Source organism: Camelina sativa, chromosome 20 (assembly GCF_030686135.1).
Source record: "Camelina sativa cultivar CO46 ecotype springtype chromosome 20, ASM3068613v1".
Classification (NCBI taxonomy): Eukaryota; Viridiplantae; Streptophyta; class Magnoliopsida; order Brassicales; family Brassicaceae; genus Camelina; species Camelina sativa.
In genome coordinates, this window is record NC_141899.1 from 10261654 (window position 1) to 10279766 (window position 18113).

Consider the following 18113-nt stretch of genomic DNA (forward strand, 5'->3'; position numbering starts at 1 on the left):
CAAACTTTAAAATCCAAGAACAAGTATTATTTTGTTTGGGAGCTTCACTAACCATTGAGATTCTTATATAATCTTGAAACAAAAACATGTTCTCTCATTGTATTTCTTTCACTTACAATCTCTCTAAAGCATTGCGACCAGTACCACATAAGTTGATCAAATCCATGAGAACAGAGTACAAGACATCGAGAGACAAATGACCTAACAACTTGCGACTTTCCGATACTCCTTCCCTCTCCTCTGTGCAGCCGTTCTCCATCACTAGCCACCACGAGATACATCCCTTTGCGTCTTCCGGGTTTACTTGCGCCACGAGGCTCACTCTCTCCCCTTCCACAATCTCTAACGCTAGAGATAGAAAATCCCGGCTCGCTTTTGTCCCAACCGTTCTCGCTTCCTCCAGTAGCCAACACACTATCTGGCTCGCCACCTTCTCAAATTTGTTATCAAAAACACATCAATAAAGAAATGTTGCTATAGACATGACCAACTTTAGGGCAAGAATAGATTGCCTAAGCATACCTGCTGGAGGATCATTACTGGAAGGTCGGCCACGTCACACTCGTATTTGTTCATAGAGAATAAATTGCAGGAACTGCTTTTCAGTAGGCCAACCACATTGGGCGTGCATTCTGCTTCAACACTGATACAATCATCTTTCACCACCACTTTTGTCCGGAATTGTGTCTTAAGATTCCTCTTACCATCTGGAGACTGAGTTTCAGAATTTCCTTGGGGGATGATTGATGGAGGAACAGTCATGAAGACAGTCCATGATGATGTCCGAGAATTCCATGTAGGATGCGATATTAGATGAAGATACGGGACCTTGCAGACCTGTTTGACAAGAAAGCAACAATTATTAGAAAAGCATGATCTAAGATGACAAGAAGTTTCTCGATAGAAAATGATCATCGCAACAGGAAAAATACCACGCTTTCAAGATGCACAAGAACTCTATTTGAGAAGATTCTATGAGTCAAAGATAAGCAGAAATGATCAAGAAGTCCGGAGTTGCTGTCCTTTTCTGTTTGGTTGGATGCTCGGATACTTTTAGACTTGGGCTGATCTTTAGCTTTTCCAAAGGCATGCTCATGAAAAATTTGTTGCAAGTATATTTCATAGCTGGCACGACTAGGGAACCCTAACTTCTTCAAGCGAGAGTCTCCATCTTCTGATGGTTCTGTTCTGCCAGAAGATTCAATGAGCAAGGTTGCAGAGTCCGACTTCTTGATGCTCGCATTTTTGCCTGATGGGTGAAGAGATACAAACAACGAAGCTCCTTGGCCTATGCTCATTTCCATAAAATTTTCTCTTATTCCACTAATGTTGAATCCCACACCTTCATTGAATGCTTCGCGATTTAGCATGTCAAACAACTGGTAAGAAGACCAATGAAGTGAGAAATTGCCATGCAGAGATATACCAACGGTAGTACAAGATATATGACAAAAATATCACCTGCTCAGCAAAAATCGATTTATGCACCTCCCTCAATAGCGAATGAGTTTCTTTAACATATTTGTCGTCACTTGCGGACTGCATTTCTGATGTTCCAGGGACATCCTGACCAGTAACGGAGTCTATGTGCTCATCAGACTTGTTTGGGTTGTCAATCGGATTTAAGCCAACAAACCCAAACCGAAGAGAGTACCATGAATCTTGGGGTACATTAATGGCCAGCATACCAGCTGAATCATGATCAACACGAATAGTGGACAGTGTAGATGGGCGAAAACCAGAAGTCGGGTCATATAATGAACTGTCAGAAAGATCAATGGTGAAGCCCTCATTGCTGGCATTTGAAGCAAGCATGCGCTGTCGCTTGACTTTCCAGTTCCGCTGCAACCTATAAGCTTGTCATCATAGCAAAAATAAGCCTTTGTATGAATCAATCAATCTATATTCTGGAGGCTGAAGTCTCTTATCATTTTCTGCACATTATAAACAATATCCACGGAAATTCTCTAATCTGTGTTGGCATAGTCCTAAGAAGTCACTACACAACAAAATGGATGTTCCTGAAGTACTGGTGTAGGCAGGGTACAGCAATAGAGATGGTGTAGAAGTCCAAATTTTTTTTTTCACATTAAACAAGAATACTATAATGGTTCAACACGTATCATAGTCATAAGTCATAACATATTACGATACCTATGAGCCAATCATCTAAAAAACAACAGACATAACTATGACACTGTAAGCTAACTAAAACTAGCATCAACTAAGCAAACGGCAAATTCTTAAAGCTGCAAAATGGCATTAAGAAATATAAAGGTTGGCCTAAAGTTTCAAGTTCACAAAATAAGGGATGGAAAGTTTATTAGCAAACACTCGAACCTGATAAGAGCCCCATAAAACCTTGCTTCGCGATTGATCTTCTGCTCTAAAGCTTTTGCTGATTGCTTAAAGTATTTTCCTAAATTCTGCAGAGAGAACAGGTATTCAAAAGTGACATAAACATACTTATATAGTTAAAAGCTCTTTAGGTAAGCAAGTTCATTTATTGCGAATAGTTTGTCAGGACACAAAAAAAGTGTCTAACTGATACAATTACCAGAATCCTTCCATCTTTAAGCAAAGTTAATTTGCACATAAGAAAGTAAGCAACTGGTTACCCGGTAGCCTTGTAACTTGGTAGCAGTAGACACAGCAAGATCCGAGAGAATCTCATTTGGCATAGGCTTAGGTCTAGTCATCCCAGCAACTGTTACTGCATCATTTGCTTGGACCTACAAAGATAAAACCAGAACAATGAATCACCCCCAAATCACTTCAGCCTTATGTGTATGATTGCAACCTTTTTGAACACAGTAAGAAATTGTTGTTCAAAAATTCTTTGATTAAAGAACTCTAGTCATACAAAGAATTGTTGCATCCATCTCAAGAGCATATAGAATATGAACATTCCCAAGATTCTCATCTAATATCAACAAAAGCATCAGAGTTGTACTCACAGTATCAATAAGGTCTATGATGACAGAGAGCTCCTGATGAGCCAATTGCAAATTCTCAACCATACCCTTCCACTTCCATTGCTCCGAGGTATCCTTAGAGCTCTTCTTCTGCTTCTTCTTCTTCAGCTCATCTTCTTCTTCCAACGCCCACGCGAAATCTATTCTCCGAATCAACGACACTCTCTTATCATCGTAACCAACATCACTACACAGTTAAAAAAAAAAAAGGAATCATTCAGAAACAAAATCAATCTGTGAAGATCATCATGGTCTCGTCTCTCAAACCATAAGACAAAAACTCTTACGAAGGGAAATGCTCGGCGCCATTTTCTTCGATAGATTCCAATCGTTTAATCGGAAGCCTGTCTAAAGAGATCTCCATGTCGTTGTCCATTTTTTCCGGTGAAACCCCAATTTTTTCTAGGTCGACGGTGACAGTCCCGGCCAAAACGCTAAATCACCGCTACAATTCGGTTTATTTTAGATTTTAGATCTAATAATTTCGGGTCGAAAATTTTCCGGATCTTTGTTTCGGGTAAAGCCCATTTAGTAACGATACGTTGTCGGAATGTGCAAAAGACGACTCCACTCCTCCTCTGTAAAACTAAAACCCTTTCATTTGGTTTCTTGGGTTATCGATCGCTTCCTCTTCATAGTCGCCTTCGAATTCGCAGGTATCTTCCTGTTGTTCATTTTTATTCGATCTCGCTTTATGGATCTATATAGGGTTTTGCTCTCAGTTCTTTCTCTTGTGGGATTCGACTTAGTTCGTTAAAGATCGATGCTTTAGATTCGTTTTACTCTCTTCCATCATCGGACTAACCAAGAATTGCAATTTCGGAACAATTTTTGGGTAGATTAGTAGAAATGAGATGTTTTAGAGGGTTAAATCTTTAGTTTTGAATCTCAAAGCTGAATACTTTTAAGAGTTCTCTGTTCATTTTCATCTAATGGGCTTTTTTGTGTTGCTCTTGGTTGTGGTTTGCAGAGTGAGGAAAAATGAAGGTGAGATCATCTGTGAAGAAGATGTGTGAGTTTTGTAAAACAGTGAAACGCCGTGGACGTGTCTATATCATTTGTTCTTCCAATCCTAAGCACAAGCAAAGACAGGGATTCAGCACCTTTGCTTTTGAAGGATTCACACCTTCCCCATTGTAAGTGAATCTTGTATGATCTGTTTTTCGCTTTTGAGTAATTAGGTGTCTCTTTGGAATTCTTGATGGGTTTAATACAGTGTGTATGTCGTTCTTGAAGATGGGTACAAATATAGTAAAGAGCCAAAGCTTTGCTTTCATTTTGACCATTTTAAATCACTTAATGCCTGAAATTGTTTCTTATTCAATGGAATTAGGGTCGCTAGTATGAGAAATTTTATGTTTGCTTAAGACTTTAATCTTTTTTTGGATGGTTTTCGTTGATCCAGAGAGTCTATTGAACAGTTGCCAAAATGCAATTTTGTTTACGAAAATATATTCGTTCAGTTTCACTATAATGGAACATCACACTAACACTATCACAGAGAAGCATGAATCATATGCATTTGTTTTGCTTTACCGAGTTGAAAGTAATAAGAAAGTTACTAATATAAGTATTGTTTGATTATAATTGATAAAAACAGGTTTTCTGAGTCGATTGCTAATCAAGAGGTGGTGAGGCTTCCTGGTCAGGGCGTATCAGCCGGTCTGGCAGCACTTTTACACAAAAGGCCTATGCCAGCTGCGGTTTTTGGATGGAGGGCAGGTCTTTCATCCATTCTCTTCAAACAAGGGAATTAGAATGTTAACTAGCATTTCCTTCTGTTGTATCCCAGTTTCTTCCTATTTCTGGTATGGTGAAACATTATTGTATATCTCAACACTTTTAGTTTGGTCAGTCATGGGCTCGTTCTAGACCCGCTTGATTGTACCTGAACAAAGAGATATATTATGACAACACTGCACTGTTTGATTTTAGGGTTTTCTATGGAGCCTATGTTGCTCCAACTTTTATTGAACGAGAGGGATCAAATAAGAGTTTTTTTCGACTGGACAACTCTTGTTGACTTGTACAACAATATTAGAAGTAAAAAAACTCATCCTACAACTATTGCTCAAGGTTTATGATCTTTTCCTAGATGTCATCAACTTAATGGTATAATTGTTGTTTCAATGGCAACGAATCACAAGTGCTTCCTTTTTTTTTAGCGTTGTCAAGGAAATATGTAGACTCGTTCCGAACCACCGAAATAGACTTTTAAGTGAAAATGAATGGTGAAAAGATTCACATCCACTATCGATTATTTAGGTGGCAGTTGAATATGTAACTATGTGGTTGAATTGTATTCACCACGAACCGAACCAAGTAGTTTGAAATATGTTGTCATTTGCACCTATGTTTATAATGACATTCCAGAAAATTATATAAAATGAGGCTGCAGAAAGCACACCCACTAGATGCGAATCAAATACAAAGAAGTAGTAGAGAGATGAAGAAAGGGAGACGAAGACTTCTAACGACAAGGACACCTTCTCTTTCTCCACCGTTGAGCACTCGGCTCGTTGGTCCTACACATTTCAATTTTTTGGACAGTTCTACTTTTGGACATAAAAACTTCTTTTATTACTTTTTGTTTTAGTTCCCTCCTCAGTCATATCGTTAACAGCTTGACTCCAAGAAAAAGAAAAAAACTCACCTCACCAATAATTGAAATGCCTTTCCGTAATTTCTAGTATTGTATTATTGAGCTGCAATTTTAACCAATTGATATCGAGAGAGAAGAGGATCGTAGTTGTGTTTCTTTCGCAGGAAACAAAAAAAATACGAAAGTGATAATTAAACAGGATAATTTTTCAAAGGTTCAGGATATCGTACCAATTAAAATTAACATGATCTTAATAGCTTTCATATGTTAGGTGGACCATGTGACGTAAAGCTCACGGTTGGTTTTCTTTCATCATGGAGTTCTTTGAATTCTAGTTTAAATGTTAAGATCACAGCTCTTCTTGCAACGCTACTTTCATAATCTTAACTACTTCTTTTTTTCTTCTTCTTAAATTGAGAGTTTCGGATTTATAATTAGATGTAGTTAAATTGATTTAGTGACACTTCTTCACATTTTAAAAATATATTTAATTTGGTTTTTCAAATACAAAAAGATTGAAACAGTAAAGCTAAATAATATGTTTTCAGATTACATAGTAATAAGGTTCTGTATATTGTTTTTTTTTTTTTGGGTAGGCACTGTATTGTTTTTTTTGTATCAATGTTAGATATTTAAATTATTGTCAGAAATTACAAAGAAATATATAAGTAACGGAGTAAACCAAAAGTTAAAGAGAAAAACAAAAACTACAACATAATACAACAACGAAACACAAGAAAAAAAACAACCAACGAGCAGAGTACATAAATTATGTTTACAAATAATAGTATATTTATTTCTTAAAACCTACACTTTTGGTAACTTAAATTAGTTGTACTATTTACTAATTTTACTTTACATCAAAGTGAGAAATCTGCATCACAGATCAAAAAACAAAAATTGTTATCAACTTAGAATGGGACCCCAAAAGAATCAAAGATAGAAATGGTTTTATGGGCAAAAATCGTCAATTAGCTTTTGTGAGAGCCACATGGAATCGTATAAATAAATTGTACTATCAAAAAGGTGACCCACCCACCCCAATTGATTTGATTCCCTCATTTTCATATACTAATTCCAATTAATTTTATTTGTAAAACAATTAGTATATTTCCTTTTCGAAAAAAGAAAGTAATTTGTATCTTTCGCAATAATAATACATAACGTTGTGAAAAATAAACGAATCTACCGTACATCTGTAGAGATGCGCATTTCAATATTTTGTCACGTGTCATTTGTTAAAGATTTTGGCCGTGAACCAATTTATTTATTAAGGTCACTGCCGTCCACTTGCAGTTCCGTCTTCCGCGGACCTTCGCGAACCAAAAATATCAAAAACAGTCTTTAACTTGTGCCGCGTTGATTCGTTTATCACTCTCACGAGAGAGTTTAGCTCTCAAATCGTCCTCTACTACTACTCGTACTACTAACTAACAGAGCCGAATACTAATACACGCACACCAATCAGACACAAGCAAAGTCAAATTAAAAATCATTTTAGTTGCACAACTTGTGGAGAATAATAAGGTTACGAGAGAAAAGAAAAAAAATCTATTTTAGTTAACCAATTTTTTAATTTTTAAATTAAACATCCACCACGTGATTAAAAACTAATCAACGGCTGAGATTGAGTTTCGCTTCACCTGCCCACTCTCTGTATATAAAAAGCATCGTCTTCACTACTTCTCATCCCCAGCTCACACACACCGATAAACCTGGAAAACAACAAATCTTGATCTCTTCTTCTTCTTCTTCGTTCAACAAGAATCTCAAAAACACAAATCAAGAAAAGATGCTTCTACGAAGCGCTTCAACCCCACTTCTCAATTCCTTGGTTCATGTCTCGAGTCCAAGAGAATCACCGATCGAAGCTGCTGAATCTGTTCATCAGATTCAACGTCACAGATCCATAACACTCTCTGCGTCTTCTTCCTCTTCTTGTTGTTACAGCCCGATGTCTTCACACTCTAACGACGAATCCGCTAGGAGGATGAAAAGAACGGCGTCGGAGAGCGATCTACGACATTTGACATCGTCGAAACCGCCGGTGAGTGGTAAGTTTTTGACCGGTGGTGGTGGTGCTTTGATGGAGGATACGGAAGAAGGTATCGGATTTGGTCTTGGTCTTGGCCTTGGACTTATACGTACGTCGTCTTACGATGGTGATTTGGGGATGAGTTGGGATTTGGAGGAAGATACTGAGGTTGCTGGTGGTGGTGGTGGTGGGATGTTTCACGGTGGAGGTAAAGGGAGGAGTGGTGGTAGATCTGAAGGTGGTGGCGATGGAGGAGATGATAATACAGATGTTCATTATCGTAAGATGATTGAAGCGAATCCTGGAAATGGGATCTTTCTTAGCAATTACGCTAAGTTCTTGAAGGAGGTACAGTTTTATGAAAAAAAGTTTGACTCTTTTGTCTTTCTTAGATCTGAATTGAATTGGATCTTTAATTTTGGGGATTGTCAAATTGAGATGTGTGTCATTGTATGATTGAAACAGGTTCGGAAAGATTACTTGAAAGCAGAGGAGTATTGTGGGAGGGCTATTTTGGTGAGTCCTAATGATGGTAATGTTCTAGCTATGTACGCTGAGTTGGTTTGGAAGATTCATAAGGATTCATCTCGTGCTGAGACTTACTTCAATCAAGCTGTCGCTGCTGCTCCTGAGGACTGGTAAAGAAAGATTCAAACTTTATCAAGCTCCCTTCTTGTTGGGGCTTTTGTAAGTAACTGTGTGGCTCTTGTGCTTAAGTTCTGACTAGCGTTACTTGTTGTTATTTTGCAGTTATGTACAAGCTTCGTATGCTCGATTTCTTTGGGATTCTGAAGAGGAAGAAGAAGAGGAGAAGGAAGAGAGACATGATGAAGAACTTGAGCATCAAACTTCTCGAATGAGTTTCTTCACCGGATCTTCTCCAATCACGGCCATGTCTTAAACTCTCGTGGTCGGCATTACCAATCCAGTCCTTTTATAGATTTAGAGAAACGTGTTACCGTCTACGAACTTATCTAACCCTTTCGTTTAATGTGAATTCTTTAATCAAGTCTCTATGGGGGGGTGTCTCGATGCTTGGTGTTCAAAATTGGTCTCAGTTGTAGTAATAACACCGCTGGAAGTAAAATAAGATATGGAATAAAAGTTTTGCTTTTTCAGTTTTTTGATGGATGTGACTTTGCCTATGGAGGAGAGGAGACACATAACGAAGTTAGGCTATATATCTATTTTTAGATGAAACTGACCGGTCTAGAACTAAAGCATGCACACACCAAACCTATTACAGTGGAGATTGGAGAACAACCCATGAAGACGACTTGCTGCTAGTTTTGTTCTTCTGCTGATGTGCCATTTCGGTGCCATTAGTGAGGCTGATAGTGGTCGTCAGGAGAACTACTGGCAATTCTTGTTAAAACCTATTTGGGTCAGTCCAGTCATGTCGAGCAAAGACAATCGAAGAGAAGTCTCGTAACATTAAGTCCATTAAGAGTATGCTCAGCCAGGGCAGTGAGTGAGCAGCCCATGTGACCTGAAGTTTTGTAGACTGTGATCAGCAGAATAGGGTACTTAACTCTACAGAAGCAAAACCCCTTTAGCTGCCAACCATGGTGTTTAATACATGCTAAACCGCCTCGATCTTGAGACTAATCGTGCAGTACTTCCCACTAGCAAGTATACGATCACTCACACAAACCCAAGACTAAATGTGTTATAATTTTTAAACTACAGTTAAATATATGCTAGTAAGCAAAATAGTTTTTTAAGAAATTAGTGTTACAAAAAAAAAAAACTCTAAAGTGATATTATTAACCAACAAAATCCTAACTCCTAAATAAAATATTTCTTTTATACCTTTAGAGGCTTTGATATTGTTATTTAGGCTCTGTGTTTTTACTAAAATCCTAAATACAAAATCATGGTTATTTTTTTGTCCAATTTTCCTTTTAACGAATTTATATTATTCTATTTTCTAGATTATTCGGAAAACATGTTAACAAAAATAATTTTCAAAGATAAAAATGTAAAAAAAAAACACCCACATACATTATGAACAACAACAAACAACTCTTTGACTTAAAAACAGCGCAACTGCACTTTTATGAATATATTTTTTCGGGATACCAACAGAGAGAGAGAACACAAAATATATATTCTTTTCTATAAGAGAGTGGTAAAAATAATTTGAGAAAAGGAACACTGAAACAAAAGAGCGAGTTCATGGCCATTGAAGGAGAAGCGTCGTTTTCCGAGGCGGCGGCGGCGACGTCGAGCTATCCGACGGGAGGTGCTGGTGGCAAATTGACGCGGCAACCCGCGAGGAGGCATGCGGCGACGCCGTATTCTCGACCACCACAGAACCAAATACAACGGAGGCCGTGGATCTCGAGAATCGTCGATCCTGCTTATCGGATTATCTCCGGCGGCGCTACGCGGATACTTCCCTACTTCTTCTCGAAAGCCACCTCCCCTCCTGCTCTTACCGCTCCAGACGATCAACATCAACATCAAGGTTTTTTCCGCTCTTTCTAGCCTCCGTTTAAAGGCTTCTATCCCGGGAAAAAATTTCTGCAGTTTTTTGGGAGTTGATTAATTTGATTTACCTCCATGGTTGTATCTGTTTTTTTATTAGAATCCCTTTGGTTACGAGTATCTAGGGTTTGTTGAAATTGTTCACGATCCTGTAAATTAGAAGTGACATTCACCAGGATATAAGAGAGTTCTATTGGTTTTGATTGAAGTGGTATTTTATAGAATCTGATTGCGGTTTGTTAGTATTAGCCTCTGTTTATCCTTTTGCTAGTGAGACAACTTTGATATTGACTACATGTATGTTTTAGTGGTACTAAATTGCTCCTAGTGTCAAGTGAGTGGCAACTGTTATTTCATCGTTTGAGGATGTAATTACAATTTAGTCCAGAGGGATGAGTTATGTTGTCTAATATCGGCTAATGGATTTCATTTCAGCTGTCATGGTTTTAACATTTGGCCTCTCTTTCTACTAGATAAGTTGCAGAATGATGATACACAGGAGAATGTTCCGAGTACAACCACAAATTTAAATGTAAGCGTCTTTCATCTCCTCCTCCTCTCTTTTCTTAAACTTCAATTGGGAACTTACTGCTTTAACTAAGCTGATTTCTTTTGAACTTGTTAATGTGTTTTCTTGTGGTCTTTTTTCATGTGCTATATTATCAATCGCTTTTGCAATAAGGGCCACCATATAAAAGCATTCTTTATCATACTGAAGTTTTATTCAAATGAGTTTTTGGTATCTTTGACATTTTACGGTTAGGCGACTTTTAAAATTCGTTTTCGTTAATGTCTCAATTGATTCTACGTTGAGATCCCAAATTGACCAAGGTGTTGTACGATAGGAAGTTATTTTTGTCTTATCGGGATGTTTTATATTGCATCTGATTTAGTAGAATAAAGAATGTGTTACCAATGAAAACAGTCATGAATTTTTTCCCTCTTTGTGAGATTGTGTTAATATAATAAGAGTTTAAAACAGATTTTTGTATAACATTAGAAAGATGTACTCTTACTGTTTTGTGCTCTACATCATTTGATACCTGCTTTTGTGATTTACAATAGCTAACATATATCATTTTCTCGCTTTAAATGATTCGGGAAACTGTGCAGAAACTAGAGTCAGCATCATTTGAAGAGGGAGGACCTAGCGGTACAGCAAACGTGAACGATGGCAATTTCAGTATCAGTGCACAGATAAGAGGGGAAACAGCTTTAAATGACGCCGTTGCAATCTCGGAGCTTGAAAGGCTAATGGAAGGGAAATCGTTTTCACAGTATGTTATTATGTGTATTCATTCATTGCATAATTTCATTCAAATGATGTTTGATGGAAATTTTTTTCCTTTTGATTGTTATTTTGTTAATGCTTCTTAGTCATGTCTCGGTCATTAGTATCTTATTTGCTGGCAGCTTTAATTTCATGGCCTTTGTGTTATCTTTTCTTTACAGTTCTAATTGTTTTTTTTTTACGTAGACCACTTTTGCACTGACATCTTTTAATTTTCATCCAGGGCTGAAACTGATCGTCTCATAGAGATAATATCTTCAAGGGCTATTGATCTACCTGATGTTAAGAGAGACGAGAGAACTTTGGAGATTTCTTTGAGAGAGGGAGCCAAGAAAAATATGAGTTTCTTAGATAAGAGAAAAGAGCCAATTGGGGGCAAGGATGCTAATAGTGAACTATGGACTACACCAACCCCACTTCCTAAGTCAATTGTGAGTTGCTTGCTATCCAGCCTTCTTTTGTTAGGATGTTCTGATGACACTAGCATAGTAGCATTTATACATGAGTTGCCGGAAACTTCTAGAAGTTTAGTTTGCAGATTTTATGAGTAGTTTGAGGTTGGACTGTTTGTGGAAAGTTATTAAGAAATAGGTAAACAGAAAGAGCTATGTAGTTTCATATATTTGATTCATCAAAGAGTTGGTGTCTCTTTCTTCTCTGGTCGTTATTTCTTAAATTAATGTTTTAGTTTACTCACCTTTTTCGCATTTACTTTTTCTTATAGATTTTTGACAAAGACAAACAGATACACGATGAAGCTGGTCTTTCACCTGCAGAACTTGCTAAGGCATACATGGGAGGCCAGACATCATTAAGTAGCTCCCAAGGTTTTGTAGCAAGAAATGAAAAGGATTGTTTTGATACGGGTATGCTTGTCGGAAAATCATCGCTTGCATCACCATCAAGCAAGCCTTCTGCTTGTTGGCCTGGTATTAAGTCAACTGAGCAATCTGGTTTCTCAACACCTCAACGAGAAAGCTTTGGGCTTCAAAATTTTCCAAGGACCCCATATTCTAGAACCATCCTTTCAAATTCGAAGTCAAAGGTGTGTGGAGGTTTTACTTTATACTTTTTTGGTCAAAAATCTTTGGTATATTTGAGGTGTTTCATTCTTTTATTTTGCCCAGTTGATGCAATTGCAGAACGATAGTAGCAAGCGCCTAAGCAACCTCCAGTCTCCCTCTCAAAGTGTGCAGACAAGATATGGCCAGGTATATATCTCTTTATGCTCTATAATTCTGATTACCTATAAGAGTTATAACATAGTGTGCATACTATTTACATTTGTAAACTTTAAGACAAGCTTAAAGAAACTATGGTACTTTTCCTGGTCATTTTCACTTCCAGACTCCTTAAATAGATGTTTTGGGTGGCTTCTTTCTAACATGTCGTTCTTAACTCTGATGCTTGATGATTTTCAATTGTCCTGGAGCTTATTTTATGGGACTTCAGAAGGGATAAGAAGTCTACAGTACTAAACATTCCCACTTTCTAGAGTATATATCGAGCTATTTCTAATTTTATCTATTTTTACCCAAAAACAAATCCGATGTCATCTATTAACTTGCAAGTGCCAACCCTTCTTGACTTTGATCAGAGATAGGCAGTCAATTTATCGAATAGAAGAATCATATAATTCTTGCTTCATCTAGGTCCTAATGAGGTATTCTCTGTGAAAAATTAGTTCCACGTTTACCTCTTGAGCTGGTGTTAGGAAATCTACCTAAGATGGAATGTTCTGCAAAGGGACTGTAGTGGTTACTTGATTGGTTCAAAGTACCGTTTCTGTCACTAGATTGATGAAATTGATTTATTATGGCCTAAATAGTGTTTGACTGGTTATCTAATGTATACTTAAAGAATGTGAAATGAAAGGGTGGTTGATCATAGTGTCGATCCTATAGGTCTTTTTACCTTTTCCAAAACTTGGTTTTAAATTAGAGTAATCATTATGCCACTTTTTGAATCTTACCTGGGTTTCTTCTATATGCTGAATCCTATTTCCTCAGTTGAACCTGATAAACCACTTTCTAATGTGCACAGCTTAGCAAGGGAAGAGATGGCGGACTTTTTGGACCCAGTAGAAGATCTCGCCAGAGCACCACGCCATCCATTGTGTCTCCTTATTCACGACCTTCACGTGGTTCATCTCGTTTTGAAAATTCTGATATCATAAAGAGCTCTGAAACAGGGGAATCAGATTACCTATCGAGGTCCCAGACAACAACTTATGGTAAGCATAAAGAGTCAGAAGTTGGTACCCCGACTGTGCCTCCACATTCTAGTCAGATTGCTAGGACAATATTGGATAAGATTGGACGGTCCCAGTCCAACCCCAGAGGTAAATCTGCTGAGCTAAAGCTTGCCACTTCCTGGAGATATCCAGAGTCTTCGAAAACCGTTGAACAAAGCAGCTCAAACGCCAACAATGTGAAAAAGGATGGCTCAGCTAAATTGAATGAAGATGTGCGGAACATTTTCTCTCACAATCAGTCGTCCTTTGTGCTTAAACCTCCTGCAAATAGCACCGCTGACACTCAAAATGGAATGACCAAGACCGCTCCAGCGTCAAATGGAATATTTCCTGGAACTCAGGCAGCAGGTAGCAGTGGTACCGCAGTCCAATATGAGTTAGGGAAGCCTAAGAGTTCTCTTTCCAGAAGCACACATGGAGAGGTATTTGAGCACTTGATTTTTTTTTTTTTTCTTAACGCATATTGCATCAAGGTTTAGGGTGTTAAGGTTTTGATTTCTTTGCTGCTTTTGTCTTTTGAGTGTGAGTAACCTCAATATATACCGTAACATAGGAAGTTACAAGTTTCATGTGCTTTTACATATTTTGTGACTTTAAAAAAAACCAAGATCTCTGCGGAAAGTGAATAAACTTGTAACAGTTGGATTTTTTTTTTCTTGTAGAAAATTGATGTCACTTCTTCTCAGGACGCAGCAAAAGCTGTTCCCTATTCTTTTGGAGGCGAACCTGCAAATCTCCCCAAACCACCATCTCATTCACTTGGAAACAATAAACCTGTACTTCCATCGATCTCAATAGCCAAGCCATTCCAAAAATGGGCAGTCCCTTCAGGTACAAACGCTGGCTTCACATTTCCGGTCTCTTCATCAGATGGAGCAACATCATCAGAGCCTACAACTCCATCCATCATGCCATTCACAACAAGCCCAGTTCCAAGTGGTGGTATTGCCATTACAAGTCATCATAGAGCAACAAAGGATGATGAGATTCCTCAATATAGTTTCAACAGTAAGAGAGCGGAAAAGTCGCCGCTGGTCTTTGACTTTCCTTCTGTGAGTGAAGAGGTGATCAATGAGGAGGATGATGCTAGTTTAGGTATCGAATTCACATTTGGGTCTGAAAAGACGGAGAGAATACCGTTCGGCTCAGCAGGAAGTGATGGTGTTTGCTGTTAAAAAAACAAGGACGATGGTCTTTTGTTTCCTGTAACTTTTCCAATCTCTTAGTTTTACTTCTTTTTTTTGTTTACCTTACTGTGAGAGTAGAATTTTGTTGCCTAGAATCATGTGTTTTGATTTTATATTCATTTTGAGATGATTGATTTCTGTTGTATCTGATTTTTTAATCATCAATCAGGATTGTTCATCTATACGATGAAAGTAAAATAAAAAAAGGTCGATTGAATAGAATCATGTGTTTAAATTTTGCAACTCCGGGTTCAATTAGAGAGAGTGGAAAAAACATGTGCCACGTTTAGTATCGTCCCCCGCGTATTAGCCACAATCTCGAAGACACAGCCAGTTAAAAAAAAGCTTCTCTTTTCCCAGACGAACACTCGTGTATGTGTGTGTGGTGGGTGTTCCTGTTCCTGATCTTCCTTGATAAGTGGTTATTTGATCACTCCTCATGTGCTCGATTCATGCTAGATTTCAGGTTTCTCAGCCACAATGGAGCATAAAGAAGAAAACCCTATCTCTATTTCTACTCAATCCCAACTCAAAATTCGCCTTCTTTCCTCGCGCGGTTTCTTCTTCTTCCTCTTCGGACAACACAGATGGTTCAGTTTCATCTTCCAGACAAAACAGTGTATTATACCTCTTACAAATCGTATACAATTCTCCAATCTTTGTACTCACATTGATGCGATTTCTCCTTTTTTTATGCCCTGCTTTGAACAGCGACAGATGGGTTATGATCCTTCAGAGGAACTGTTTGGTGTTGATTTCAAGCCCAGGTAAGAGTTTCCAACACTTGTTTAAAGCTGAATTCACTGTAAGGTCTGTAAAATACGATCAGTTTCATGAAAGAGCTCCTGAACTCAAAAGACCAATGAGGCTATCAGTGTTCTAGTTACGTGGTCAACTTGGTATGTCCTCAATTAGGCTGAGATTCAAAATGTGCATTTTGGTGATGGTTTATTTCAGGATCATATCTGGTGATTCGCGCGAACCAAGGTCATGGTTTGGTCCAAACGGTCAGTACATTAAAGAGCTTCCATGTCCAACTTGTAGAGGAAGAGGTTATACTTCATGCTCAAATTGCGGAATCGAGAGGTCCAGATTGGACTGCCCTCAATGCAAAGGAAAGGTACTCAAATACAAAAGTGTTAGTGACTTCAAACTCATAGCGTAACAAAAGTCTTTCCTTGTTATTTAAACTGTGCTTTAATTTTGTGTAGGGCATAATGACTTGTCTCCGATGTTTGGGAGATTGTGTCATATGGGAAGAATCAATAGATGAACGACCTTGGGAGAAAGCTAGATCCAGGTAGTGTTATTCAAGACTTGATATCTCATTTTTGATCATTCTTTAACTAATAAATCTCTTCTTCTTTTTTTGTTCTGCCACAGTTCTCCATTTAGAGTAAAGGAGGATGATGAGGTTGATAATCTAGAGATTAAGTTCAGTAAAAGGAGAAAATCGAAGCGGATTTACCAGTCACCCACTCCTGAAGTTGGACAAAAGATCAGCCGATCTCTTAAAGTTAGTCTTATTCATGTATTCCTCTTCATGATATCATACTCTATCCATGGGGTATAATTATAGTCAGTCTGATGGAAAAAAAAAAAATTATAGTCAGTCTAAATATGGTTTTATTATAGAGTCTCAATGCCAAGACTGGACTTTTTAGTAAGCGAATGAAGATTATACATCGTGATCCTGTACTTCATGCTCAAAGGGTAGCTGCAATTAAGGTCTGTAATCAATTCCCATTTTGTTTTCAAAACTTGAATTTTACATGGAAAAACTTTTGGTTTTGTTTACTTGAATCTACTTAGTGTTATTTGTGCTCTAGAAAGCTAAAGGAACACCAGCTGCTAGAAAGCATGCATCGGAATCTATGAAATCTTTCTTCAGTAACCCTGAAAACCGTGAACAGAGAAGCTTATCCATGAAAGGTAAAACTCAGTTCTTGGTAAGAAATTCAGAGTTCAGCTCAATTTAGTACTCCCTTTTTTTTCTTCGGGAACTTTATCTGGTTACATTCTCTAACTAATGTGGTACGAGTTAGGTTGAGACTTACTTAAGGTAGCAATAGTATATCTTTGGATAACATTGGCGCTAACATTGTTAATGTGAGATACCATGTTGTTTCAGAGAGAATCTGTAGATATATAGGTTTTGATATAGGTTTTGATTTTCCTTTTGTGGTGACAGTTTCTTGTGCAAGTGCAAGCCAGGAAATGGTAAAAAATCATTTTGTTTTGTTTCAGGAATTAAATTTTACTGCAAGAGCTGCGGACAGGAAGGCCATAGAAGCCATTACTGTCCAGAACTGGGCACTGACGCGGACAAAAGAATTAGATGTAGGCTTTGCGGCGGTAAAGGTCATAACCGAAGAACCTGTCCTAAGTCGAAACCAAAGGTCACTAAAGGCATTTCCACAAGGTATCACAAATGTGGGATATGCGGTGAGAGCGGTCACAACAGCAGAACTTGCCGGAAACTGACCAGAGTGAAACTCAGTGGCCGTGTTGGCGATTCTGAGGAAGATGGTGTTGGTAAAGTGAGAGGAGGGTATGCTTGTGGGTTCTGCAAGAAAAAGGGACATAATGTAAGAACTTGTCCAAGCAAACAAGTTTCAGATAGTGATTCTTGTTTAGAGCAAGAAGGTTCTTGATCATGTGTCTATGGATTGGTTAGGCTTTGTTTTACTCTTAAAACAAACAGAAATAACCAATCTCACACTGCTTATGGGCCCTTCTAAGAATCGGATTAATCAATCACTTTGGTCCTTGATCGGTTTTTGGCCAATTTCTCAAAACTCAACAAATCTGACGCGACTTTGACCCCTTTTGGTTTCGGTTTATGACCGCATTCGTAATTCTTTTGGGTTGATTTTTATTGAGCACGACCAGAGTTGGTGCCAACGGACCCACGCAAAGAAAGAGGGATCGTTCATTGACAATATCGACCCTAGAAAATTCTAAAATGTTATCCATGTATAACAAAATTGCCTAGATGGCTAGATGTCGACGTACATTAACACACGTACCTAATAGTTCAGCCATATCCATTGACATTTAACTCTTTTGTTTCTTTCTAACATTAGTATCCTTCTTACTATTCAACGATGTCCTTTACCATCATCGTGTTATTATTAGAATGTTACATTTTAGTCTAAAATATAAAAGACCAAAAAGTAAATAGTCACGTTTTTTTTTTTTTCTTAACTTCATCAAAAGATTATTAACGGACTATTTTTACACGCGCTAAAAATAACAATTGTGGACAAGAAAAAGAAA

The 18113-nt window shown here is 37.9% G+C and overlaps 5 protein-coding genes across 12 annotated transcripts; 4 read left to right on the plus strand and 1 right to left on the minus strand.

Moving 5' to 3' along the window:
• Positions 1-29: 29 nt before the first annotated feature.
• Positions 30-3563, minus strand: LOC104770401 (mediator of RNA polymerase II transcription subunit 17). The gene is made up of 8 exons (XM_010494823.3): positions 3263-3563; positions 2958-3162; positions 2619-2732; positions 2341-2426; positions 1462-1849; positions 933-1379; positions 523-837; positions 30-430 (listed from the first exon to the last, which is right to left on the minus strand). The coding sequence occupies exons 1-8, from the start codon at positions 3349-3351 to the stop codon at positions 113-115; spliced, it is 1962 nt and encodes a 653-aa protein (XP_010493125.1). The 5' UTR covers positions 3352-3563; the 3' UTR covers positions 30-112.
• On the plus strand, positions 3506-4988 carry LOC104770402 (uncharacterized). The gene is made up of 3 exons (XM_010494824.2): positions 3506-3631; positions 3946-4111; positions 4576-4988. The coding sequence occupies exons 2-3, from the start codon at positions 3957-3959 to the stop codon at positions 4730-4732; spliced, it is 312 nt and encodes a 103-aa protein (XP_010493126.1). The 5' UTR covers positions 3506-3631; positions 3946-3956; the 3' UTR covers positions 4733-4988.
• Positions 4989-6884: 1896 nt separating this feature from the next.
• LOC104770403 (uncharacterized) lies at positions 6885-8734 on the plus strand. The gene is made up of 3 exons (XM_010494825.3): positions 6885-7960; positions 8078-8250; positions 8363-8734. Exons 1-3 carry the CDS (start codon positions 7370-7372, stop codon positions 8511-8513), a joined length of 915 nt encoding a protein of 304 aa, XP_010493127.1. The 5' UTR covers positions 6885-7369; the 3' UTR covers positions 8514-8734.
• An 880-nt stretch (positions 8735-9614) lies between these two features.
• On the plus strand, positions 9615-15056 carry LOC104770406 (uncharacterized). 4 transcript variants are annotated; one of them, XM_010494827.3, is made up of 8 exons: positions 9615-10082; positions 10576-10634; positions 11216-11379; positions 11617-11824; positions 12118-12438; positions 12521-12604; positions 13437-14069; positions 14310-15056. In XM_010494827.3, exons 1-8 carry the CDS (start codon positions 9791-9793, stop codon positions 14820-14822), a joined length of 2274 nt encoding a protein of 757 aa, XP_010493129.2. In that variant the 5' UTR covers positions 9615-9790; the 3' UTR covers positions 14823-15056. The 4 variants fall into 4 exon arrangements, with proteins under 4 accessions (XP_010493129.2, XP_087360986.1, XP_010493131.2 ...); XM_087504860.1 differs by having other exon boundaries at positions 9617-10082; positions 12536-12604; XM_010494829.3 differs by having other exon boundaries at positions 9632-10082; positions 14334-15056.
• LOC104770404 (uncharacterized) lies at positions 15050-17605 on the plus strand. 5 transcript variants are annotated; one of them, XM_087504863.1, is made up of 9 exons: positions 15050-15219; positions 15301-15453; positions 15546-15601; positions 15792-15954; positions 16046-16134; positions 16218-16350; positions 16470-16562; positions 16664-16766; positions 17082-17605. In XM_087504863.1, the coding sequence occupies exons 3-9, from the start codon at positions 15552-15554 to the stop codon at positions 17486-17488; spliced, it is 1038 nt and encodes a 345-aa protein (XP_087360989.1). In that variant the 5' UTR covers positions 15050-15219; positions 15301-15453; positions 15546-15551; the 3' UTR covers positions 17489-17605. The 5 variants fall into 5 exon arrangements, 3 of the variants coding, with proteins under 3 accessions (XP_087360989.1, XP_087360988.1, XP_010493128.2); XR_015592757.1 differs by having other exon boundaries at positions 15159-15453; positions 16647-16783; XR_015592756.1 differs by having other exon boundaries at positions 15159-15453; positions 16647-16766.
• The last annotated feature ends 508 nt before the right edge of the window (positions 17606-18113 follow it).